Genomic DNA, 26300 nt, shown 5'->3' with positions numbered 1-26300 from the left:
TACACTACAATTTATAGAGAATGGGAGTAGGGAGCATTGGAGGAAATCGCCAAACCCCTTTGTCTAATAGTAACGTTGCTAGGTTTGATCCTTTACTTCTAGTTATTAGTCAACAAATACATAAAGTCATATGCTCAGTGTTACATCATAGGCAACTGAAAAGCAAGTGAGCGCTGGGGAATCAAACGCAATTTATACTAGCTACTGACCAACTCCAGAAAGGTCAGTAACAAACACTTCTCGGAGCACATTCTGATGGGAAATTTTTTCACTCCAAAAATTTAGACCAGTTCTAATCACTAAAGCAGCATAAGCATTTGTAAGGCCGTACTGTCCTTTACACCACTCTGGCAAAGTAACGGAGCCTTAAAATGTTTACACCTGTTTTATACTCCTGCGGGAATTCACAAAGACAATGGGAACAATTCACTAAGCAGGCAGGCTGCTACATTCTGTTCTGCCTGTGGAGACAGAGCCTGCCCCATGCCTACCTCCTCAGAAACACCCAAAGCCCTGCTCTTGCACATTGAGCATACTGCAATAGCGAGTGAGAGGGACAGTGTGTGTGTGTGTCTCACACACACAGCTCAGTGCCCCCCTCCTCCCGGCGGTGATTTAGGTCTCTACCAGCTGCTCCTGGTGCCTGAACCACACTGTTTGCACTGCTGGGGAGGGGCACATGACCACTCTTGCTTCCCCATCAGAAGTCATTTTTCTGTGGGGAAGCAAAGAAATCTGCAGGAGACATGAATTCTGAAGCAGTAATGCAGAATTCCCCCAGGAGTATACTTCAATGCATGCATAGCACCGTTACAATCAAGAGTACTCATGTGTTCCCAGTCAGGCAGGTGCTTCAATCCCGTGAAGTGCCCCAAGGGTCGGTCCTGGGGCCGGTTTTGTTCAATGTCTTCATAAATGATCTGGAGGATGGTGTGGATTGCACTCTCAGCAAATTTGCGGATGATACTAAACTGGGAGGAGTGGTAGATACGCTGGAGGGGAGGGATAGGATACAGAAGGACCTAGACAAATTGGAGGATTGGGCCAAAAGAAATCTGATGAGGTTCAATAAGGATAAGTGCAGGGTCCTGCACTTAGGACGGAAGAACCCAATGCACAGCTACAGACTAGGGACCGAATGGCTAGGCAGCAGTTCTGCGGAAAAGGACCTAGGGGTGACAGTGGACGAGAAGCTGGATATGAGTCAGCAGTGTGCCCTTGTTGCCAAGAAGGCCAATGGCATTTTGGGATGTATAAGTAGGGGCATAGCGAGCAGATCGAGGGACGTGATCGTTCCCCTCTATTCGACATTGGTGAGGCCTCATCTGGAGTACTGTGTCCAGTTTTGGGCCCCACACTACAAGAAGTATGTGGATAAATTGGAGAGAATCCAGGGAAGGGCAACAAAAATGATTAGGGGTCTGGAACACATGACTTATGAGGAGAGGCTGAGGGAGCTGGGATTGTTTAGTCTGCAGAAGAGAAGAATGAGGGGGGATTTGATAGCTGCTTTCAACTACCTGAAAGGGGGTTCCAAGGAGGATGGCTCTAGACTGTTCTCAATGGTAGCATATGACAGAACGAGGAGTAATGCTCTCAAGTTGCAGTGGGGGAGGTTTAGGTTGGATATTAGGAAAAACTTTTTCACTAGGAGGGTGGTGAAACACTGGAATGTGTTACCTAGGGAGGTGGTAGAATCTCCTTCCTTAGAGGTTTTTAAGGTCAGGCTTGACAAAGCCCTGGCTGGGATGATTTAACTGGGAATTGGTCCTGCTTCGAGCAGGGGGTTGGACTAGATGACCTTCTGGGGTCCCTTCCAACCCTGATATTCTATGATTCTATGACTACAGCTCCCATCATACACCACGGGCACAAGACTACAGCTCCCATCATGCATCAGGGTAGGGGGAAAGACGATAACATCGAACTCCAGCATGGATAAATGCTGTAACTCCCATGATGCCCCTGTGAGAGCCAAGGTGCCCTTCGGCCGTGAGCTGGAGACGCGAAAACCCGTCAGGCCCTGCGCGCAGGACTCCATTTCCCGTTATGCACCGGGCCACACTATCTCGACTATCGGCCGGAGAGCGTCCACGGCGCATGCGCGCTCCTTCCGCGCTTGTGGAGTTGGTGGTGTGACGCCATCTTGTCACGGTCTCAGCCAGCGGTGTGTAAGCGCTGGGGGAGGAGGGGTCTGTCTCTTAAAGGGGACACGGCCCCAGAGTGGGCCCTCCCCTCCTCGGGGTAAGCTCAAGGATAGGGGTGAAGGGCTCGGGGGTACGGAGCGGGGCCCGGTGCTGCCCCAACGCCCATATCCCGCGCTGTGCCCCGACGGGCCCACTTTAAGGTACCACGGCGGAAAAAACGCAAGAGGCAGTTGGGGAGGGGGGAAGCAAAGGGGGATTAGCGCGCGCCCCCACCTCTCGCTACACAACGGCCACTCCTGCCGCGCGCCTCGCTCTAATTGGCCAGAGGCGTCCGGCGGGAAGCGCGGCTTGAGGGAAGGGGAGGGTGATCCGGGCCGTGGGGATAGAGGAGAGGGCCCTGGTGGAAGAGGGCAGGAGCAGGGCTCTGACGGGGCAGAGGCGGGGTTGAGGGGAAAGGGGCGGGGCTATGGTGGTGGGGGCGGGGTGGTGGGTGGAGCTGGGGCGGGGCTCTGTTGAGAGGAACAGGGGCGGGTCTGAGAAGGGGAGGGGCGGGGCTGATGAATACTGGAGGGACTATGGTGATGGGGGGGGTTGAGGGAAAGGGGATGGGCTGTAATGGGTGGGTCAGGATGGGTCGAAGGAATAGGGGTGGGGCGGTGGGCGGAGCTGAGGAGGGGCTTTGGTGGGAGGGACCGGGCAGCAGTGAGGCGCCATGGAGGGGGGAGGGCAGCCAGTGTGGGGTGGCAGCTCTAGGGCTGTATGGTTCATGGGCAGCCCAGGGCCGATGTGGCTCACTGCCCCCTGTATCTGTCTCAGTGTACCTGGTGCAGGATAGGTGTGGGGCCTGGCCCTGGGTTTGTTCAGGGAATGTTACTGGGGCAGGCTGGAGTGGGGCATTGGGTACCACTGTCCCCCATGTGGTGAGAAGGGCAGGGCACAGTGGGTCCCAGGGATGCATTGTGGGGAGCAGAAAGTCAAGGGCACTGAAAAAGGAACAAACAGATCGATTTACTCCTTTGGTGGGAAAGGGGTTGGGTATTATTGATTAAACTGATTACTTTTAGACAAACTAATACAGCAGGAGAGGGAAGAGGCCTTTGAGAATGTCTCTGGGAGGCTTGTCCCCCACACCCCTTATCCCCCTGGACCCTAACGATGTGATAGTCCCTTTTCCTTCCCACCCTCAGACCCTTTTCTTCTTGGGATATTCCCCTTGCCTTTTCCTGACTTACCCATCTCACCCCCCACACTATTTCTTTTGTTGGGTACAGTCTTTACTAGTTGAGTTTTCAAATGCTTTCCTCACCCCCAGTAATGCCCTAGTTGGACTCACTGTCCTCTGTATCTGTCTCAGTGTGCCTCCCACTGCACCACGGACAGGATCTCTGCCCCACTCCCTCTGTGCAGCCCCAAGGGGTTTGCAGCTCACTCCCTCGTCTCTTTCTCCCCACTCCCAGGTGGGCAGCATCCTTAGTGGGAGGATGGAGCAGAGGCGGCAGGGCCGCCAGCAGGCCTCTGAGTGTATCCGCAAACAGAAGCGCAAGGAGCTGGACGCCCGGCGCAGCAAGTGCCGCATCCGCATCGGGGGCCACCTGGAGCAGTGGTGCCGGCTCAAGGAGCAGCTGGGATTCTCCCTGCACTCCCAGCTGGCCAAGTACCTGATCGACCGGTGAGGAGTGAGAGGGAGGGATGAGAGTACTGGTCCCACAGCAGGGGCCAGGATGTGGGAGATAGGTCCTATGGGAGGAGAAGGAAGTGGAGGGGGGGCTCTGTAGAATGGACATAGGAGACCCTTGATTTCTTTCACAGTCCACCTCCCACACACCTTCCCCTAACAGGGCCGACCCTCCTCACAGCCTCCATTTCCCCACAGAGCCCCTTGTGCATCCCTCCCAGAACCTCACAGGTTCCTGCTGTCCCAATCATGCCCCCACCAATTACCCTGACAAGCTCCAATATGTCCTTTCCCGCAATTTCCCCCATTGCACCCTAACTGGCATCTGACCTTGATGCCTGTCCCATGTGGTGGTTGAGATTTTGGGGTGGGCTGATGGAGGTCATGGAGCAGGTTCCCTTTTGTCTTCTGGGTGGATGGGCTCAGCCAGGGGGTGCAGGATCTGTGTTTTCAGGGTTCCCTCCCTGCCCCTCGCTGTTCACTCACTATCTCACCTTCTGTCCCCACCTCTCTCTGCTGCAGGTACACTTCACAGGGCTGCGTCCTGAGTGCAGGTAGGCACCTCTCCTGCCCAAATGGGGTCTCTGTGACTCTGCACGCACTTCTCCTTGTGGGGAGGGGTATGCAGCTTTGAGTGTCCTTCTAAAAAGGGAGGTGCAGTGGGGGAATCCCCCCTTTAGTGACAGTCATGTCAGGGAGAAGGATTACATGGTGGGGGTAGACTGTGCTTCAGCCCCAGTGGTGCTGGGTTATATGACTGGGCATGATGGGGGGATCACCTTGTGTTTGGGGCACTAACTCTCTATACCCCCTTGTGGCTCAAGTCTATGGTTTAGCAGTAGCACCTAGTGGCTCAAGTCTGGGTTGGCAGCGGGGGAACCTAGACCCACCGCTCCACTTGGTTTTGACCCTGGGGCTGGTAATTCAAGGGTATCACTAAGTCTGCTCCCTAGGTTTCTTCCTCCAGTGCCCCCTGCCTCTCTAGAGCCCCAGTGAGGGCCTGGTTATTGACTTGCAACACGTACTCAACTGCAAGGGGTCCGGAGATTCCTCACCCTCACTCTGCTGTCTCTCTGATGGTGGCCTGCAGCTCCATATTGAGGTCTTCTTCAGGCAGTATGGAACTCCTGCTGTATCCCTGTAGGAGCTACCAGGGAAGGTCTGCTCCCTTGCACTGACCACCCAGGCTGAGCTGTGCAGTGCCCTTTCAAGCTCCATGTGCATTGTGAGCACACCCAACAGATGAAGCTGGGTGGAGCCTCCAGGGCCCACAGATGGTCCTTAACCCTCTGTTCCCCAGCATAGGGTTTGTACATCCCATCACAGGGGGTTAGAGTTAATTAGGGGGGTGGTGCTCTGGCGCCCTGTCATGGAGTTCAGAGTACAATCCAGACCAGTAAGAGGTTGTGTCCCACTTGCCCTGCAACCTGGGTGTCCTACAGTGCTTTGCAGCATAGATGCCGACTCCGTGGGAGCTCCGGGGCTGGAGCACCCATGGGGAAAAAATTAGTGGGTGCTCTGCACCCACCGGCAGCCAAGCTCCCCTCCCCGCCCCACCCCACCTCCACCTCCTCCCCCTCCCCCGAGCATGCCTGCATCCCTGCTCCACCTACCTCGTAGCACTTGCTGGCACAAAACAGCTGTTTTGCAGCATAACAAGCTCTAGGAGGGAGGGGGAGGAGGCGGGGAAGAAGCGGGCCAGGGCAGGGATTTGAGGAAGGGGTTGGAATGGGGGTGGGGCAGGGGTGGAGTCGGGGCGAGGCTGGGGGCAGAGTGGTGTTGGGCGCCTATGCTTTGCAGTGCACAGCCTGGGATGCTCACAGCCACCCTACAAGCATGCCCTGTAGTAGAAAAAGGGATCCGCTCCGGCCCCTGGTTTGGAGCAGGTGCCCCATCCTTCCTTATGGCATATGAGTGCAGCATGACCACTAGCTCCGTTTGCTTCTGATCAGCTGCTGAAAGACCTCACTGTGCATACAGCTCTTTTGATTGCTTCTTGGTGAGCTCAGCATCTGCTTCTTTTCTCCTACTGCCTTTTCTGCTTGTGACTCATCTTTATGCTTTCCTTTGTTCTATTTCCTTCCCTGAAATAAACAGAAAATAATAAAACAGTAACCTTTCTTTGACTTTCCCCAGCCTTTTCACCTGAAAAATACTTAAAACTATTCTACTAGTGCTTGGAGTGCAAACCTCAGTTAAAATAGCAAGCTGTGTATAAATCTTATTTCGCCTACTCCACTGTCAAAGGGTTGGGTGTGATCCAGACCAGTAAGGGGTTGTGTCACCGCTTGTCCTGCAACCCTGGGTCCTGTACAGTGCTTTGCTGCTGCATCCCATGGCCTGGGATGCTCACAGCCAGCCTACAAGTATGCAGTTACACCCTGAGTGTCTGTGTGCTAGACAGCCTGGGTTCAGCAACTCTGACCCCAGCAGCGAGTCTACAGCCCTACTTTGTCTTCCACCAGTCTTGGTTACAACCAGCAAGTTGAGCCCAACACTCTCCCATTCCTGAATTTTCCCAAAACTATGTGCTCTGCAATGTCCAGCCCTCTCCTGGACAGTTCAGAGAAATAATGGTCAGCTTATTCCTTTAAAGAGACAAAAGTACATCACAGTTTATTAACCAGGATAAATAAACTCTTCCCTGCAAACAGCACTGAGTTGGTTTATAATAAAAATCAAACAAGTTTATTAGCAGGACATAGGTTAAGTGATGCCAAGTGAAAGGAATAAAGTTAGAAAGGGAAATAAGCAAATAAAAGTGAAAACATGGATTGAAAAGTCTAAAACTGAATCTAGCGAGGGACAGGCTTTGTTCAAAATGTTTTTTCTCACCAAGCTTCCTTCTTCAAAGCCGTGGTTCACTTTCCCTCAGTCAGGACCTTCCACAGAAGTACAAGATATTGGCTTTCCTTGTCTCCCTAGGTGAAAGATCTTTGCCTAAGCAGGTTTCTCGCTTATACTCAGTTTCCAGAGACTTCAACCCCTCCCTTGGTTGAAGGGCCCATCTTTCTCAGCTTGTAAGAGTTCTGTTCCCTTGTGTCTGTCTAGTGATGGGATGCCAGGCATGGCTTCTCTCTTTGATTATATCTTCCAAAGTTCAATGACTTTGTGTCAAGAGGCAGAGTGACCTCACAGTGTTCTTTCCATCCTGTGGACTTCCCATCCCCCTGCTGATTTCTATGTAAATAGGGCTTCCATTGTTTTTGGTCACAGCTTGCTTAATTTCACTCTAAACAGGTAGACAGCTACCTTAGCTCCTGTCTGGATGGGGACCTGTTTCTCCCTGTTTGACCACAGACTTTAAAGCATGATATCATTAAGTATCCATATTTTCTCATATTGTGTTTATACATACATTTCACAATGATATTACCAGTTTACCAGTGTGTTACTAGCTTTTAGAAAAGACCTCACTCTATGCACTTTTAACAAATTTAATAATTTTAATAAGAAAATGTTGAAGTAAAAAGAAGATTCTGGTTATCAGGGAATAAGGTACAGATTATCAAGGGGTGCGAAATTCGGTTTAGGAAATGGGTGGCGTAAGGAATACATAATCTGCAATCTCCCCGATTTGGGGTAAAAGTTTAACGGGTCAAAATACAGACATTGAGATATGGGGTATGTTGTTCATATAATGGCTATGTTCAGGTATGGAGTATAATGAGTGGATACGATGATGAGGATGGATTTACCCTCATTTGGTGGGATTTAATGTTCAGTGAGTTTATGGTTCCAGTTCATATGGTCTAATGGAAAAAGTCTCTCAGTCCCTTTCCCATAGTTGATGCATGATGTCGTACTGGCTCACACCTCCTGGTACTGTCGGTAAAATTGTGTACAATCAGTTGATTCAATTGCTTATCACTTGAGGTTCAAACACCCCCAACCCCACCTTTATAGATCAGTGAACTTGGCAATATATTTTTTGAAAAGTAAAACCCGGACCAAGCTTCTCTCTCCTGCTTGGGCATAGACCCCATGCTGTCTCTTCCCCCACTTGTTGGCTTGATAGCTTTGGGTATTTGATATGTAAATGGACCTTCATTGTCTCTCACTGACTAAATTGGTTAGTCTCTAAGGTGCCACAAGTACTCCTTTTCTCTTTGCGAATACAGACTAACACGGCTGTTACTCTGAAACCTGTTCAGAGAAGCAAACACATTCCTTTGTCTAGGGCAGACCTATTTACAGCTCCCCCTGACATGTCTCATTTAAACATACTTTAGTCACAATTCTAGTCTATATCCATAACTCTTAATACACATCGCGTCCATACATCACACAAGAATATTAGTGATCAGTGAGTTATTAGTTTTCAAATGATACCTCATAAGGCATATGTTGTACAAAGGTTATTCCAGTAGTGTGCAGTGTATGAATACAGGTTTCAGAGTAACAGCCGTGTTAGTCTGTATTCGCAAAAAGAAAAGGAGTACTTGTGGCACCTTAGAGACTAACCAATTTATTTGAGCATGAGCTTTCGTGAGCTACAGCTCACTTCATCGGCTGCATACCGTGGAAACTGCAGCAGACTTTATATACACACAGAGAATATGAAACAATACCTCCTCCCACCCCACTGTCCTGCTGGTAATAGCTTATCTAAAATGATCATCAAGTTGGGCCATTTCCAGTACAAATCCAGGTTTTCTCACCCTCCACCCCCCCACACACAAATTCACTGTCCTGCTGGTAATAGCCCATCCAAAGTGACAACTCTCTACACAATGTGCATGATAATCAAGTTGGGCCATTTCCTGCACAAATCCAGGTTCTCTCACCCCCTCACCCCCCTCCAAAAAACACACACACAAACTCACTATCCTGCTGGTAATAGCTCATCCAAAGTGACCACTCTCCCTACAGTGTGCATGATAATCAAGGTGGGCCATTTCCAGCACAAATTCAGGTTTTCTCACCCCCCCACCCCCATACACACACAAACTCACTCTCCTGCTGGTAATAGCTCATCCAAAGTGACCACTCTCCCTACAATGTGCATGGTAATCAAGGTGGGCCATGTCCAGCACAAATCCAGGCTTTCTCACACACACCCCCAAGTCATTATGCAAGGTAGCCTATTTCCCCTTGTTTTTTCCTACCCCCCCCCCCGGATGTTCTGGTTTAACTTGGATTTAAACTTGGAGAGTGGTCAGTTTGGATGAGCTATTGCCAGCAGGAGAGTGAGTTTGTGTGTGTGTGTGTGTCCCTGGGGGGGGGGAAGGGGGGTGTGTGAGAAAGCCTGGATTTGTGCTGGACATGGCCCACCTTGATTACCATGCACATTGTAGGGAGAGTGGTCACTTTGGATGAGCTATTACCAGCAGGACAGTGGGGTGGGAGGAGGTATTGTTTCATATTCTCTGTGTATATATAAAGTCTGCTGCAGTTTCCACGGTATACATCCGATGAAGTGAGCTGTAGCTCATGAAAGCTCATGCTCAAATAAATTGGTTAGTCTCTAAGGTGCCACAAGTACTCCGTTTCTTTGTATGAATATAGGGGTGCTTAGAGTCACATGACCAGGAAGTTGGGTTATGGGGGAGGAGGGGTTGGTGCTGTGGCTCCCTTAGGGGTAGGATTATATGGAGAGGTTGGGGTAAATGTTGGGGTGGTGCAGTGTCCCCCGTGGGTTCTTGGGTTATAGGCAGGGATAGACAGGTTATATGGTGCTAGGGGAACCCTGTGGTTTACATGTGGTTTCCCTCTCTCTCCCCCAGGGCAGGGTGGCTCAGATCCCAGCGCCCTCCCCACGGATGCCCTGCAGCGCCTGGTCGTCCTGTCTCATGTTCACAGCCAGGAGTGCAGCTTTATCCCCAATGTGAAGACCCCCTCACCAGGAGACAAAGGAGCCCCAGGAAGTCTAGTGTGGGAGTGCATGGCTGGACACACCTTCTCCTGGGGCCCCCCTGCACCGGAAGAGCAGCCACCGGGAGGTAGCTCACAGCCCGACAAAGCCACTTCCCAACGCAAGGAAAGAGGAGCCAGCTCAGGGCCCAGCCCACCACCTTCCCCAGTTACCAGCCGCAGGCGCTCGCTCCGCAGGGCAGCACTTGCCCAGGACTCCTCTGGGAAGGTGGTTAAGGTGGAGCCCAACCCCCTTGGGAACAGTGCAGTGGTGGAGAGAATGGCAGCTCCATCATCTACCAGCAGCATGGACCACGGTGGAGAGCTAGGAGAAGGGAACACAGACACTGACGCAGGTGAGGGAGTGAGCAGGACCCCCCCTGTTCCCGGATCCCCATGCAAGCATGTGGTGGCACAATGGATGCAGCTGACCAGTCTTCTCTTTCCCAGGGCCCCACAACCTTCTCCTCCTGTCCAGCCAAAACTGGGATTCCTCCTCCCTCTCTCCACTGGTCCTTGATTTCTTTTGCCCCGTTGACTCCAAACCCCCATGGCACTCCCAGCCAGGTTAGCTGACTCCCCCCGTACATTGGAAATACAAGTTCAGATAGCCCTTCCTCGACCCTACATCACCCCCTCCCTATCTGAAAGTGATCAGCTGGACCCTGTTAAGCAAACGAGCAACCCATGAGTCTTAGCTCCATCCATAGTGATGATAGGGATCCTGTAATAATAACCACCCTCCTCTAAACTAGTCCCTATCCCCCTACATTTGCCCCCACCCCTGGACAGTACAGGAGCCTGACACCAGACCCTGACCATCAGTCAGCAGATTCAGGCCCCTTTGAGTCAAGAGGAGAAATGAGTTAAAGAGGCAGGGACCCACTTTGCCAGACCCCAACACCCAGATGTTCCCATCATTGGCATCCCAGGCCCCATCACATTACAGCTTCAGGACTAACCATTTACCCTAAAACCAGGCTGAAGCCTTGGACGGTTCAGAGATTTAAGTCAGTTACAGAGACAAGGGTGGGTCACTGAGTCCTGGGGCCCCGTTCCAGGAATGTGGGTAGGTCTCCTTTTTGTTACGTCTTTTAACTGTGTTGTAACCGATCAGGTCACTGGCTTGAAGTGAGGATGTGGCCTTAGTGAAAGCACCCAGCGTGTCCCTGCTATTCATGGGGAGAGAGGCAGGTCTTTTTAGTGACAAGGGCCCAAGTTCCATGGAGAACTTTTCAGATCCACATCTGTCCTGGGAGTGAATTGGGAGCCAGGGCAGGCATCCTATGCTATTCACGCTGCTGACCTAGTTGGCAGGTGTATCCTGCTTTCTGTGAAGCTTTCAAATGTAGTCGTCCAGCTTGCAGGTCCCGAGGGGAGGGTTGGCTGTGGGTGTCCCCCAGCTGTGGAGAAACAAGGGCAGATGTCCAGCCAAGCACATCTGAGGTGCTGGAACACAGAAACTGCCAGAACAGATAAGACATGGGTCCATCTAGCTCTTTATTCCTCAGTGACCAGTATCAGGTGCTTCATAGGAGGGACAAGAAACCCTCTATTGGACAATTATGGAACAACTTGTTTATAGTTTCTTCCTAGTCCCCTTTCTCTGGCCTGTTAGTGGTTGGTTTATACCCTGAATGAGGATTTAGTTCCCTTCCTCGGGGCCTTCTCACTTCGCATTCCTCTCTCCTCCCAAACCCTTCCTGCAACCTCTCTCCCACAACTGCACCTTCCTTCCCCGTCCCTTCTCTGCAGATCTCAACTTCATGGTTCCATTTCACCCTTCAACTGACTGCACCTAGTTTCTCTCCCCACAGCTCCCCTGGCAGAGGCAGAGGCTGGCATGGAAGGGATAGAGCCGGAGAGGTGAGTGACGGTGGCTCTTCTCATCATATGTCCCTGGTGCTCACCTATCCCCTGTGCGTATGCTCCCGGGACTAGAGAGGAGCTGTCCTGTATCCCCAGCAGTGCAATGACCCAGAGTCACTCCCGTCTGACAACATCCGGTATGAAATTAACTTTTGAGTTCTCAAGCCAGTTCCCAGTGGGACAGTCTTACCCCATCCCTATTATTACACATCCCTATTATTACACCTATTATTACGCATCAGCGCTGTTGTGAACAGCTTCAGCAGAGAGACCAGTGACTGACAGGGACATGTAGACAGGATGGCCATCAGGCTGTGAGGAGAGATGGTGGGATCAGGACCCACAGAGCCCTCAGAGATTTCCCCGTCAGAGCCATGGCTCAGGGAGATGCGCTTCCGTCCAACCTCCTCTCTTGACATCTGATTCTTGCAGTGCACCAGGATTGGAGGATAAACCAGAGGAGGTGCCTGACCCCAAAGAGGAAGAGGAGGAGGATGAAGACTTCACCGAAGAAGATGACCTCACTTACACGGATGACCTGCGCGATAAGAATTACCACCCCTCGTTGGACAGGTAAGGGATGCTAGAGCTGGGATGGGAGGGAGCTGACTGCACTGCTCTCTGAAGGGCTGCCAGGCTGGACTGAAGTCTTGCACTTTACAAAGAGTCTGTGTATGTTCTGACGTAATTCCACAGCCCTGGTCTTCTGTCCCTTCACCTTCCATGGCCCTTTAACAATTAACCCAGGAACCCACAGGGCGCGTACAGAACAAGGTGTCTCTCTCCGTAGCTTTTCCTGGATCCCTGCCCTTTCCCACCTGCTCCCTGCTTTGTGGTTGCCAACACTTTGCTAGTATAATTAAGGCCTCACTCTGATTTCACAGGTAGCTGTGGTACCCCGGGATGCTCCTAAACACCACTGCTGAGCGCTCCTAATTCTCGTTGTATGAGTGAGATCAGAATCCGGCCCTGGAATTGTAAATTCCCCAGGGCAGGGACCTTATTTTCATTACTGGTAAGAGGAGGCGAAGGGATTTGCCCACTGCAATGTCAGAGGGTAGATGGCCCTTTGAAGGCTCAGGGACCAGCCCAGCTCTGACAGGCTCCACAGTGAGGAATGAGGCACCTCAGGTTCACCCGAGGGAACTGGAGGCAGTTAATTAGGCAGGGAAGCACCTGGGCATGATAAAAAAAATTAAGGACCTCAGTTAGAAGGGGAGTTCCCGAGAGGAAAGGCAGCTGCTAGAGAGCCGCCCTCTAGCAGGCTGGTGAACTGCTAACACTCCAAAGAAAGAGAAGCATGGCAAGCCTACAGGCAGGTGGTAGCAGCAAGGGGCTGACAAAGACTGGTTCTAGCTGATCCAAACGGGCCCCGAGCTGAACCCAGTGAGTTGGGCTGGCCTGGGCTCCCCTGCATACTCCAGCCAGGGGCTTATGGAGAAGAAGGTTCTAAACGCAGGAGACCTAGGGCTGAGTAACGCCTACTAGAGCCATGGAACTTCTGACTCCCCTTCACCCTGAAGGGGCCAGAGACTGCTGAGGATCTGGCCAGGAAAAGTCAGGTTGTAACAAGGACTTGACAAACACAGAGTTGGGTGTGATAGCATCAGGGGCTGGAGCCAAGTTGGTGTAGCTCCCCACCTTGCCACAAGGGGGATCTGATCAACAAAGGCCCCTGATTTCACCCACACAGTGAGTCAGTTTCAGAGCTAGGAACAGAACCCAGCTGTTCTGCCACCCAGTCTTGTACCTTAACCACAATCCCATCCTTCCTCGTGACTTTGTCCTGATATTGGAAACGAGAGACCCATTTGTTAAACATACTCTGCAGAGGGAAGGCTGCTCTGACAAATCTAACCCTAACTGTTGTGTGACTAAACTCTCAGCTCTAACCTGACGTGAACGTGGAATAATACATTGATTCCTTTAGCACTGGCTTGAAGGAGATGCTTTTAGTCTATGTGCCTCTCCTTGAGTGGCATTGGGTTGCTTTTCCTCTGTTTCCCATGTCTAGCTTCACCTGCCATTAGAGAGCCCCCTCTCACAGGTTGTAACCAGTTCCTATGTCCATCTTGTCCATCCAGTGACTCTGAGCTGAAAAGAGAACAAAGCCAGAACAAGAGCCGCAAGAGACCCGTAAAGGGTGCGCAGCTGCCTACCGAGGCGAGTCCAGCCAACGGCAGCCCCTCTGAGGAGAAGGCGGTGCAATCCAGGTGAGGGGGAAGACAGGCAGAGGGCCAATCCAGGTGAAGAGGGAGAGCCTGAGCACATAGGGAGAGGAGAAAGGAAGGCGAGAAGTGGGTGAGTGAGAAGGAAGGGGTTGAGATCAGTTTGTCTATCTCAGCTCGATCATCCAAGTGGCTTTGGGCCCATCTGAGAAGTGACTGCATTTCGCAACCCCAAAGTTTTCGAATGCTGGCTAACCTAAAGGCCCGAGGGCGTGTGTGGGGCTGTCCTGTGCTCTGAAACTACAGACCCCTGACAATAGCAGTCAGACCAAACCGCAGCCAATTCCCAGCGCAGAGCTGTCTACTACACCACGCTGGGTGTCTCAGGCCTGGTCTACACTTAAAATGTAGATCAACATGGGTACATCGCTCAGGGGTGTGAAACTTGTCTCACCCCTAAGCGCCATAGCTATGCCGGCTTAGCCCCTGATTAGATGCAGCTAAGTGGATGGACGAATGCTTCTGTATACCTAGCCAGTGCTGCTCACGGAGGATGCTTAGCCACTGTGATGGGAGCCATGTGAGGACCTGAGCAAAGTCCGTTGACATTAATAGAAATTCTTTCCATTGACTTCAATGGTAATAGAGCCAGTAATGAAACTAGGGGACAGCGAGGGAGACAAGCGTACTAGTGTCTGGGTAGTCAGAGAGAATATAGTACGGCTGAAGTTTGCCCATGTCACAGCTCCATTCAATGCAGGTGGAGCTGTCATGGAACCAGTTGCAGCTCCCTGATCCTGCGCCGTCTGCCCTCTGCATAACTTAGAGAAGCTCCTAAACTGCTCTAACTCATACCACTGGCATAAGATCCCTAACATTAATGGAGGATTGATATATCAAAGCTCTCCCTACAGCACCAGAGAGTGCAGGGAGGGTTCCACAGGAGCCATCCCTCCCTGGAGAGAGTTCCACTGACACAAAGGGATTTCTCCTCTGGCCATGTGGGGCCAGAACATGGCCTCTGTGTTGCCCAAGTGGTACAAAGTGGCCATAGTGTACTGCACTATCCTGCTCACCAGGGAAGAGGCGAATGGCTAAATAGGGCTTCAGTGTATAAGTAGTTACTTCTGGGGGAATTTTGCACCAAAATATTAAAAATTCTGTGCACAGTATTTTAAAATTCTGCATATTTTATTTGTCAAAGTAATACAATGTAATCGTGCCAGTTTCAGTTATTTTGGTAATTTATTTCAAATACCCGTAAGCAAGTATGTCTGTAACAATACAGACAACAACAACAAAAAGATTCAGGAAATGTTTTTTGACAAATAGATTCTCTACCGGGCATATTAATACAGAACTTTGATCATAATTCATTTAAACTACAATACAGAAATGTATTTTCCCACATCATTGAGAAGCAGTACAAAGGCTTGGGGATTTCAGGGGTAATGAAGGAGCTGAGGGAGAGGGAGGTAATTGCTGGGAAGGAGCCTGGAAGTGAATCTGGAGGGTTGGTGGATGTGGGTGGGAGAAGTATGGAACAGGTTTTTTTGCGGGGTGGGGATTGTTGGGGAACCTCCCCCATGCCTCTCCCATTCAGTCAGGCATATCTGCTGCCTCTGTCTCCATGTGTCCCTGCATCCCCACTCCCCATTCAGCCATTCATTTCTGCATATGTCCCCATGTGGCCCTGCACCCTTCCTCCCCCCCGTCTCCATGTGGCCCTGCACCCCCACTCCTATTCGGTCCTGGGCTCAAAGTTTTCACCCCACTAGCTCCTTTGCTCCCACCCCAGACTGTCCCCCTCCACTATCCCTCCGGAACGTCAGTCTGTGTGACCCGCCTTAACAACACCATGTGTCCCACTCATATCCCGTGCCTCCTCACCTGGCACAGCACTGTGAGGAGGGCAGCCTCTGTCTTCTCCCTCTCCATGGCTGGTTGCTCTGACCCATGAGTTAGCTGTCCTCTCTTCTGGCATCACATCAGCCCCTAGTGCGTGAAAAGTGTAATTGCAGTTTCCTTTCACTTCCCCATCAGAATCAATTTTTCTACAGGGGGAAAAGATATCTCCGGGAGGCATTCATTCTGCACTTGAGCAGTGGCTCAGAATTCCCCCAGGAGTAAACTAATGCTGTAGTTTTCATAAGGTTCCATCACACAATGATAATAAATATTCAGCAGTGTAGTGTCTGGTTCTCTGCACTGAAGCTGCTAGTGTGAATTTGTAATACTTTTATGCAGAAAATGATGTATGCATTAGCGTATTGTTTCTTAGATTATAAAGCCAGAAGGGACCATTGTGATCATCTAGTCTGACCTCTTGCATAATGCTGGCCACTGGACTTCCCTGAGTTAATTCTTGTGTGCACAAGAGCAGATCTTTTAAAAAAATATCCAATCTTGATTTAAAAATTGCCAGTGATGGAGAATCCACCATAACCCTTGGGAAGTTGTTCCAAAGGTTAATTACCCTCATTGTTAAAAATGTGCCTTATTAATAATCTGTATTTGTCTAGCTTCAATTTCCAGCTTTTGGATCTTGTTATACCTTTGTCTGTTAGATTGAAGAGCCCTCTGTTATTACATTTCTAGATAAATGATGCTGAAAATTTGCTCATTGCTGAGAAGATGTGTTGGTTTCAGTACTATGATGTTGATAGTTGAGTTAATCTCTGAAGATCCAAGGAAGCCAAGTTAAGCTTGGGTGGGTGCTGGAAACTGCTTGGGGTGACTGAGCCTAATGCAACCTTCACTGAAGTGAGAGGAATGACTTGCAATAAATCACTGCGAGTTGGGTCAGGTCCTTAGTGAATGATTAGGCTCCAAGTCACCAAAGTATTTAAAAGTCAGTACTGCCGATCTCAAGTGTACAGAAGTAATGAGTAACATCTCAAAAATCATGAATATTTGATTTGAGTGGTTTGGGGTTTTTTTGGATTTTTCTAATAATAAATTATAGGTTCTTTAAATTTCTCTTCTGGTTTCTGAGCCTTTAAGTCACCCTCAGGACACATTTTCAACGTGTTTTTTTTCCAAACGTGAGGGCTAGAAACTTTCATTGTATCTAAATAAACGCTGGTGGTCGCTTGACTCTGGGAGCTGGGGCTTTAAGAAAAACACCAAATATCACAAGACTCTCAGTAAAATCACAAGGGCTGACAATGGTGCCTGTGCTTACACACACGGATAGTCCCATAGAAGTCAATGGGCCTACTTATATGCCTAAAAAGTAGCATATGCTTAAGCCTCTTCTTGAACTGCGGCCTTACATAACACCAGGGAATTAATTATAGACCCTAACTCTTTCCTTCCAGACTTTCTAATGTTTTTATTACACAGGAAGGTATAAAAGCATTTCCTTTGGAATTAGCTGTATTAAGTGTGAACAGTCTTCCATTCTCAACTATCTCTTCACGATTATATGTTTTTGTGGGAATTATGGGAGAAAGAAGCCCCAAAATATAAACCCAAACAGATACCAAGTAAGTATTAACATGCACAGTAAAGGATCTTCTGCCTTTTTCCTTTCTAGATGTTTTTGTGACTTCAGTTCTATACTGAAAGTCTATTAATGTCTGTTTTACAGGGGCTGTGAAACTAAGTAACAGTTTGCTACCAGTAGAGAACAAGTTCTGGAGGCATTAATCGAAACACAACAGAAAATAATGGTAAATTATATATTTAATTTGCGCTGCCCCTTCCTCTCCCTGCAGCATTTTAATTTTACCATTAGAGGTACACCATCTACTCAAAAACCATGCTTGTGTCTGAAAACTTTCAAAATCACTGGAAATAAAAATATTATTTCCCTCTAAATCTTTCTTTTCCCTTCAGTTTCTTTACTTTGTGCATTTGAGAGCACTCTGTTGATCGTCCTTTAGGGCCAGATTTTCAAAGGTGTGTAAGTGCTTAGTGGGATTTCAAACGTGCCTAATTAAATAGGATAGATATCAGACTCCCACTGAAATCAAATATAGAGCACCTGAACTTTTCACACATTTTAAAGATTGACTGAACTTGTTTGTGGTGTCCCTTTAAGGTTTAAAGGAAGTAATGGTTTTGATCAAATAAGTTACACATTGATGTGTGGTTTTTGCTGTAGCCATTATGATACCAGCAGCTAGGGACATGGAGACAGAAAAAAAAAATATCAGAGGAGCAAGAGAAAGCTCATCAAGAGCACGTCGCATACTGGAGTGTGTGTTCCTTCGCAGATGACTCTCATCTCTTTCTGTAAGTACCGTCATCCCAATCTGATGACAATACCTGTGTGCAATATACAGTATTGCAAAGCGTTGAGCAGCCTCAACTTGCACTTGCAAAGTAAGCTGCATAGCCTGCATCTTACATAGTGAACATGGCAGATCGTCCGTGATTTTTAACATCTGTTTTCTTCACCAAAATGACAATTTTGCTATTTTCTAACTTCTTTCTCTTTTCAGGACATTCCATCACAGACCAACAACAACAAAAGCGAAGTGGCTGCAAGATTTAAGAACATTTTAAATTAGATCAAACTTGTGACAGGGTCGGGCCAGATGGCTACAGGATAGTAATAAAAGGCAGCTATATGAGCCCCAGGTTAAGTAGGTCCCTTTTCCCTGGGTAAGGTAACAGGGAAGGTTGCAGAACAATTAGGAACCTTCTGGAGACAATTAAGACAGACTGGCTGATTAGAATAGATTCATAGATACTAAGGTCAGAAGAGACCATTATGATCATCTCATCTGACCTCCTGCACAACGCAGGCCACAGAATCTCACCCAACCACTCCTGCAGCCAATCAAGAAGCTGCTAGAATCAATTAAGGCAGGCTAATCAAGGCACCTTTGTTTTTAAAAGGAGCTCACTTCAGTTTGTGGTGTGCATGTGAGGAGCTGGGAGCAAGAGGCGTTAGGAGCTGAGAGTGATAACGCGGACTGTTGGAGGACTGAGGAGTACAAGCATTATCAGACACCAGGAGGAAGGTCCTATGGTGAGGATAAAGAAGGTGCTGGGAGAAGGCCATGGGGAAGTAGCCCGGAGAGTTTTAGCTGTCACACAGCTGTTCCAGGAGGCACTCTAGACAGCTGCATTCCACAGGGCCCTGGGCTGGAACTCGGAGTAGAGGGTGGGCCTCCAAACCTCCAAACTCCAGGTCAGACACAGGAGGAGTTGATCTGGACTGTGGATTCACGAAAACGCCCAAACTGAGGGCTGCCGTGAAGCTCCAAGGGGAACAAATCTGCCAATAAGCACAATACCCACCAAAGTAGAGGAGGAACTTTGTCACAGTATATGTGACCAAACTTTCTCTGTGTTTAAAAATATTAGATTAATGGGATTACGACTGTATCCTTCTCTCTTAACTGTATTATACCTTTTTGCAATACAGTGTGTTTAAAGACTTTTTATTGTTGGTAAATAATAACATTTAATCATGTTTGTAACATAGGATCATTGTATTTACTTGTAGTTATTTTGTGCGGTGAGGAGTACGTATATGAGATAACTGTCAAACAGTACAGAAATAAAATCATTTTCTGTCATATTTAATGTCCAGAGTGGATTTTTCTAAAGGTTTTTAGTGCTTTTTATTTTTATCGTGCAAATGATGGACTTATTCAAGAGCAGCTTGGTTCTACTGACCTAGTCAAGTTTTATTATCATTTCATTATTATTTGTATTACCGTAGTGCCTAGAAACCCTAGGATGACTGCATTCAGGGGGTGTCCTACCAAATACATCCACACTGCATTGCAGGTCTTAAATTTTCTGTTTACATCTCTATTACAAGCCATCAGAGCTTTGAAATTGTAGAGTGATGCTTTCTCCTTCGGTCTTATTGTTTTGTCCATCTTGTTACTTGAATTAAAAACTGGGAAATATGATACCAAAAAAGCCATTAGGTTATGCCAAATGTTCATCAGGGGCTCGGGAGCTTCTGAGTCCTCTTGAAAAACTGACCACTAAGGCCTAATTTTCAGAAGCACTGAGCACTTGAGATTCTAGTTGAAAGTCAGGGGAGCAAGCTGTTCTCATCTCCTCTGGAAATCCATGACCATGAGTGCTCAGAAGTCAGGCAAAGGGTAAAGGCTGCATATGTAACCTCAATTCTGCCCTCTTGTGAAATAATGTTCCAATGTAGTCTATTAACTGTAGGAACACATGCTATTTCTAAATATAGCATTGTACAGTTTCTTTTTCCTTGCCATGTTAGACACACACATGTAGGATCTTGCGATGTGTAATAGTTTTTGTATGCCAGAAAAACTGAGGTTACTTATATAGAAATATGCTATCACAGAGACCCAAAGATGGTAACATTGTGCAAGTTGTCCTCTGCTTGCTTACTATCTGGTGAGTCTTGGAGCCTCTCACGGAGCAGGAAAGCACTGAGCCCTGCTGTATCTAGCACGCCTGTGGTATATTTAGGCTTGGAAAGATTAGATTGTTATTGTTTAATGTCAATAAACATCCATTTCATCATACATACACACAACCCAACAAAAAAAAATCCATTGAAAATTTACAGAAAGGCAAAGTACAAAAAATGCTGCCTGAGAACATTTTAGAGGTTGATTTAAAGCAATTTATATATTGTGGCATGATGTTGACTGTGTGTTTTTATAGTTACAGTAGAACCTCAAAGTTATGAACACCAGAGTTACAAACTGACCAGTCAATTAATCAGGCCCCAGTAGAGACAAAAAAAAAAAAGGGAAATACAGTGCAGTACTGTGTTAAATGTAAACTGTTAAAAAAAAATAAAAGGAAAGCAGCATTTTTCTTCTGCATAGTAAAGTTTCAAAGGTGCATTAAGTCAATGTTCTCTTGTAAACTTTTGAGAGAACCATAACATTTTGTTCAGAGTTACGAACCATTTCAGAGTTACGTACAACCTCCGTTCCTGAGGTGTTCGTAACTTTGAGGTTCTACTGTATAAACCTTTAACTTTTGAACCCTAGTGACTCCAGCAGCCTGGGGGGTGAGCTGGACAGAGCCCTGTATCCTTTCGGCAGGGGTACCCTTTATCAGAAAGATGGGGGTGTGCACCCAGCCTACAACTAAAGCCTAGCAGTCTGTGGAAACACCCAGGCCCCGACCCTCAAAGAAGTTTAGGTGCCTATTTCCCATTGATTTCAATGAGACTTAGGCATTTCAAGATCTTTGAGGATCTGAGCACTGGCCTCTACACTGACCTGACCTTCAAGACATGAAATTTGTAGTCCTGGGTCAAACTGGAGCTCTTCCCGGTGTCTGGCAGGCATCGCAGTGTCCATATGGGTGTCAGTGAGACTTGGAGGTCCAGGAAGATGCCAGAGCAATCTTAGGGTGGCCACCCTAAATTCTCCTTCCTGTAGGAGGAGGCTGGTAGCTGGAGATCCCTGCCCCAGAGAAGGCCAGGCAGCCTTCGTCTCCTATGCCTTCTCGCAATGACGGGAAGAGAGAGACGTTCATGGTGGAGATGGGGAAGGGTGTACAGAAAAGGAAAACACAGGACAGGGGAGAGGGAGACTACATGGGGAGAAAGGAGGAGGAGAGACACACCCCTCTGGGAGCACCCAATCAGTTTGTTTCTTCCTTTGCAGCCGCAAGAAGCGGGGACAGCTGAGCAACAAGGATGTGGCCCAGATCGGCCCCAAAAGAATCAGGTAGGAAGCTGGCCTGGAACCCTGGACATGACTCTGCTGGCTGCCCTGCCCTAGAGCCCTTATAGTAGCAGAGCTGGGCTGCAGACCAGTCCCTTGTATCCCTGCTCCCCACAGCTGGACTCCCCAGTCCACTGAGCAGCCGGTGGTGCCTCCTGCAAAGGGAAGTAGTTGGGCAGGGGTAGGATCTCCCGCTCTGTCTGGATTGGCCTCTTGGTGGGGGTTGCAGCGCCATTCCAGTTGGACTTAGAGGTGAGGAAAAGCCCCATTAGCCCCAGAGCCACACACCAGGGGCTGCTTCCCACAGCCCATTACCTAACATACTTTTCAATGGCCCCAGTGATGTGCAGTCCTCTTGCCACTTGGTCTCCTGTCCATTCCCCCTTGCAACCACCCCTCTCGTGTCCCTGCATAGGCTCACAGCCAGTGATACTCCCTGGTGTTTCTTGCATATCCACCACACCCATCGGTTGGCGTCTTCCACAGGGCATGCGACCCACCCCTTAGCGCCCCCAACCCACACACCTTCCCCGTTGCTAGTGGTGTGCTTTGTCCAACCTGTCCACCACTCCACCCCCAATACTTTGCACAGCTGACCAAGAGACCAGAGCAGATGGGCATAGATGGGGAAAAAAAGAGTTTGGAAAGGAGCTGGAGAGCCGGTGAGGCAGGGAGATGAAGGGGGCTTTATCCAGATGTCACAAGCTGCAGAGGAGAGGTGACGAAGGCAGCTGGTGAGCAGGGAAAGATCCAGGAAGGTGGCTGCAGCGGACATGGCTCTTGCCCATGCAGTGGGGAGATGGAGAGGAGAGGACAAGGGAGGGTTTGAGAACCGAGGGGCTGCTGAACTGCATCCTGGCTCCATCAATAACCTGCAAGATCCTCACCCCCTCCTCTCTGCAGGAAGGCAACCAAGCGCGAGATGCTCCTGTGCGACTTCGAGGGCTGCGGCAAGATCTTCTCCAACCGCCAGTACCTGAACGTGAGTGACACGGTGACCTGTGGGGAGGGGCACCTGACCCACCCCCAGCACCGCCTGGTCCCTGTTGGGATACGTGGCCTAAAACCATTATGGTATCAGCCCAGCTGTGGGCTTGACAATCAGCTCAGTGTGACCCATCGGTGAACATATGTTACGGGTCCCTCTCTGTGCCTGATCCACAGAGAACAGGAGTCTGCGATGGTTTTACCATAGTTCAATCTGTAGCTACTTATGCTTTTATTTCTGGACATCCCCGTTTCAATCCCCAGCTCAAATGGGAGCTGTCACATATGCCCCGGTCGCTCCCATCTGACTGGCTGTTCAGTGAAATGAGTCCGTGTGTCCTCAGTTCCCAGCAGGACAAGATTCTATATCAGAGCTAAGGCCCCAACCCAGAGCTGATCAACGTCCATGGTGAGATTCCCACTGATTGCAGTTGACTCTGGAACGTGATCCAGTTGGCCTCCTTTGCTGCAGCCTCCACAGACAGGCTGGGGGCTGAATGGGTCATAGAGTTATGGCTTCCCTCTGCTGTCCCACAGAGAGAGTTGAGTGGCACCAAGGAGACCCCCTGTACTGGGGCTGCTGGTCCAGCCCCAAAATCAAATCAAACATTCCCTCTGACTCCCAGTTCTGTGGTAGGGCGCTCAGTTAGGTATGAACCAGGGAGGATGGACTGTGGGGTCTCTGGGTGGCAGCTGTGACCCTACCCTCTGCTTCCCCCCCACCCCCAAATGGCAGCACCACAAGAAATACCAGCACGTGCACCAGAAGACCTTCACCTGCTCTGAGCCCAGCTGCGGCAAGTCCTTCAACTTCAAGAAACACCTGAAGGAGCACGAGAAGCTGCACAGCGGTCAGTATGCCTGAGCACAGGGGCTAAAGCCTCAAAGCACCTGCCTTTCTGCTACAGTGCTGGGCTCCGCCTCACCTCAGCACGCACACAGCTCTCTCAGGGCCCCTCAATCCAGATCCACAGGGCTTTAGTCCAGTCCTGGGCTCCTACACACACACACAAACCCCTGCCAGTACCCCTCAATCCAGCCCCACTGCTGCCCTTCAGTCCCCGTCCTGAGCTCCTACACAATCATCTGCCAGATGCCCCTCAATTCCAGCCCCACAATCACAAAGGTCTGCTAATGCATTTCAATCCCAACCCACAGGCCCCCTGGTATTCCAGCCCTGGGTTGGGCCCCCTCCCCCTTTCGACCTTTGCCGATACTCCCCAGTCCTGATCCACAGCCCCCACTACTATTCTAGCCCTGGGTTTCCCTCCCACCCAGCCCCAGCTCTGCAGGTGCCTCTCAGTCATGCCCTACAAACAGCGCTGTTATTCTAGCCCCAGGAGCCACACCCAGTGCTGCTAATAATGCATCTCAGTCTGGACCCACAGAATCTTCTGCTGTCTGGTCCTGAGCTCCCCCTACACACACAATTCTGCCATTGCTCCTCAATCCCAACCTGCAGGTCCCACTGTCATTCCAGCCCTGGACTCACTACCAATATTTGCTCTGGCAACCCCTTGCTTTTTGCCCTTTGGACTACTGCCCTTCTCTCGTCCCTGCTTTTGCTTCCACCTGGGTAAAATGCCCTGCCCTACATCCTGCTGCCCAGTACAACCAGTAACCCAGTCTTCTCCCCGCTGCAGACAAACGGGATTACATCTGTGAGTACTGTGCCCGCCCCTTCCGCACCAGCAGCAACTTGATCATCCACAGACGCATCCACACGGGAGAGAAACCCATACAGTAAGTAGCAACCCCAACTGGCTTGCTCTGTGACTTGGGGTCTCTTCCTCTGTGCTGAGCTCTCTCTGTCCCTAAGAATTGCAGCACTGAGAGGCCAAAGGTGGAAATCCCTGATTAGGTGCCATCGATCCAGTTCTGGAGGATACAGTCCCTAGGGCTGTCCGGGCCCTCTTCCTAACTACACCCCAGACAAGGCCTCTCCCCCTCACCCTCTTGATGTCTACACCCATTAGATACTTGTAGACCAGAGGTTCCCAAAGTCCCCAAGCTGCAGCACCACTCCAACCCGGGCTCTGGGGAGAACATGGTGAGTCGCGGACAGAGGTACGGGCGGGGCACGATCCTCAGAAGTTTGGGGAGTAATGAATTAGCCTGTTGAACTCACTGCCACTCACTGAAGTTGCTGAGGCCAAAGGTTTAGTGAGATTCCAAAAAGGGATTGGACATTTATGTGGAAACAAGAATATTGAGAATAACCATAATGAACAATAGCAATTTTGGAAGGGAGATTAAACCTCCTGCTTCAGGTTTTAAGCCTGTTCTCCAGCCATTAGAGCCCGGGACCAGACCTAACTTGCAGGCCAGATTAGCCTACAATTCCTGTGTTCCTGTCTCCTCTATGCATCTGATTCCCTGCCCGGCTTTCTCCATACTCTCCTTTTGATCGCCTTCCCTACCCGCAGGTGTGAGATCTGTGGCTTCACCTGCCGTCAGAAGGCCTCCCTCAACTGGCACATGAAGAAGCATGACGCCGACTCCTTCTACCTGTTCTCCTGCGACATCTGTGGCAAGAAGTTTGAGAAGAAGGACAACGTCACCGCACACAAAAGCAAGAGCCATCCCGAGGTGACTGCCGGCCCGGCCCAGCCCACGCTGGAAATGCCAGCACCTAGCAACAGGGACACGCTATCCCTGCTCCCCAGCCTCACTGAGGAGACACCAACCAAGGACCACTCGGATGTGCTGTGCCCACTTGCCACAGAGAAGCTGGAGATCCCTGCACCGAGCCATTGCAAAATGGAGAAGGCAGAACGGCCGGTGTCCCCCATCGCAGCCTCCGCCGAGTAACAAGCCATGCTGAGCGGGATCCAGGTCTGACCAGCGCTTGGGGGCTGAACCACGGGGGATGTTGGCAGAGATGATCCCAGCAGGATCCTGCCTTCCAGCTGGACTCTGCTGAGAGTGGGACATAAAGCACTTAGAAGAGGGGTGGGGATAATGACTGAACCATGGTTGGGGACTGCAGCAGAAGATCTGAAATCCTGTCCAGGTACTGAGAGTATGAGGACAGGGAGGCAAAGGCAGCCCTGCGCAGCCTCCCCACACCACAGTCAGTAGAGCACAGACTCTCCATGGGCCAAGAGGACTGACACCAGCACCTTCTCTGGAGCAAGGGGGCTCTGAAGAGAGATGCTGAGGTTCGCCCTCCTCAGGAACAGGGCTCGGCTTTGCTACTCTCCGCTTCAGGGCTTTGGACAAATCCTCAATAAAGAATTATTTTGTGTCATGCCTGGGATGGGGAGAGCACCTTCTCTGATGGGGCTGCTGGTTCTGCCAGCCTGGGCAGGGCAGGGTTGAGGGTAGGTGAGCCTGTCTTCATCCCAATGGCCACAGCTCCTGCTGCTGTTTCCCTGCCATTCTCCTGTGAAATTACCCCATCCCCGGTTGGTGCAGCTCCTCTGAGTGGAGGTTCAGCAGCCACCCCCCGTCCAGCTGCAGAAAAGCCTGCCTGTGTTGTGGTCTTTGCATTAGAGCAGAACCTTGGCATCCTAATGGAGACTGTGAGCCCATTGTGCTGAGAGCTGCAGGCATGCACTGTGAGAAAGTCTCTACCCTGAAGAGCTCCCAGTGTAAATAGACCAAACAGACAAAGGGCAGGAGACAGTAAGGATTCTGATCCCCTCTTTTCGCATGGGAGACCGAATCACAGACAGATTAAGGACCAGATCTTCAAGGGTACTTAGACTCCTAAAGTCTGTGGGTTTCAATGGGAGTTAGGTGCCTATCTGGGCCTAAGGGTAAGATTTTCAGTAACACCTTGGTCGCGCTGAACATCAATGTCTCCTAAGTCGCTTAAACACAGATCCTCAAAGGTATTTAGGCTCCTAGCGTCCACTGAAATCGTGAGAGTTAGGAACCTAAATACCTCTGAGGTCTGAGTCTTAGGCATGTTTGAAAACTTTACCCCAGGGGACTTGCTCAAAGATTGCTTCTTAGGAAA

General features: G+C 49.8%; 1 protein-coding gene and 1 long non-coding RNA gene across 5 annotated transcripts; both read left to right on the top strand.

The window, feature by feature from the left end:
• Positions 1 to 2094: 2094 nt before the first annotated feature.
• Positions 2095 to 25586, top strand: ZNF692 (zinc finger protein 692). 4 transcript variants are annotated; one of them, XM_084647292.1, is made up of 12 exons: positions 2095 to 2167; positions 3605 to 3816; positions 4345 to 4376; positions 9549 to 10031; positions 11493 to 11541; positions 11977 to 12117; positions 13629 to 13757; positions 21290 to 21352; positions 22253 to 22331; positions 23073 to 23187; positions 23980 to 24079; positions 24763 to 25586. In XM_084647292.1, exons 2-12 carry the CDS (start codon positions 3629 to 3631, stop codon positions 25145 to 25147), a joined length of 1764 nt encoding a protein of 587 aa, XP_084503418.1. In that variant the 5' UTR covers positions 2095 to 2167; positions 3605 to 3628; the 3' UTR covers positions 25148 to 25586. The 4 variants fall into 4 exon arrangements, with proteins under 4 accessions (XP_084503418.1, XP_084503417.1, XP_084503416.1 ...); XM_084647291.1 differs by having other exon boundaries at positions 2149 to 2244; XM_084647290.1 differs by lacking the exon at positions 2095 to 2167 and adding an exon at positions 2178 to 2347.
• On the top strand, positions 16727 to 19103 carry LOC311530661. The gene is made up of 4 exons (XR_014714048.1): positions 16727 to 17200; positions 17305 to 17386; positions 17821 to 17951; positions 18161 to 19103. It is a non-coding gene; the product is annotated as an uncharacterized lncRNA (long non-coding RNA).
• Positions 25587 to 26300: the final 714 nt, after the last annotated feature.

This window comes from Lepidochelys olivacea (assembly GCF_965140295.1).
Source record: "Lepidochelys olivacea isolate rLepOli2 genome assembly, chromosome: 14".
Classification (NCBI taxonomy): domain Eukaryota; kingdom Metazoa; phylum Chordata; order Testudines; family Cheloniidae; genus Lepidochelys; species Lepidochelys olivacea.
Note: the sequence above shows the minus strand (reverse complement) of the source record. Positions and strands in the feature narration are given on the sequence as shown.

Bases quoted from the DNA above. Each gene is read 5' to 3' on its own strand.
- ZNF692 (XM_084647289.1), top strand. From the start codon at position 3,251: ATGTCTCTGGGAGGCTTGTCCCCCACACCCCTTATCCCCCTGGACCCT. The intron at 11,542-11,976 runs GTGAGTGACGGT...TGATTCTTGCAG, and splicing joins GAAGGGATAGAGCCGGAGAG to TGCACCAGGATTGGAGGATA. The intron at 23,188-23,979 runs GTCAGTATGCCT...TCCCCGCTGCAG, and splicing joins GCACGAGAAGCTGCACAGCG to ACAAACGGGATTACATCTGT.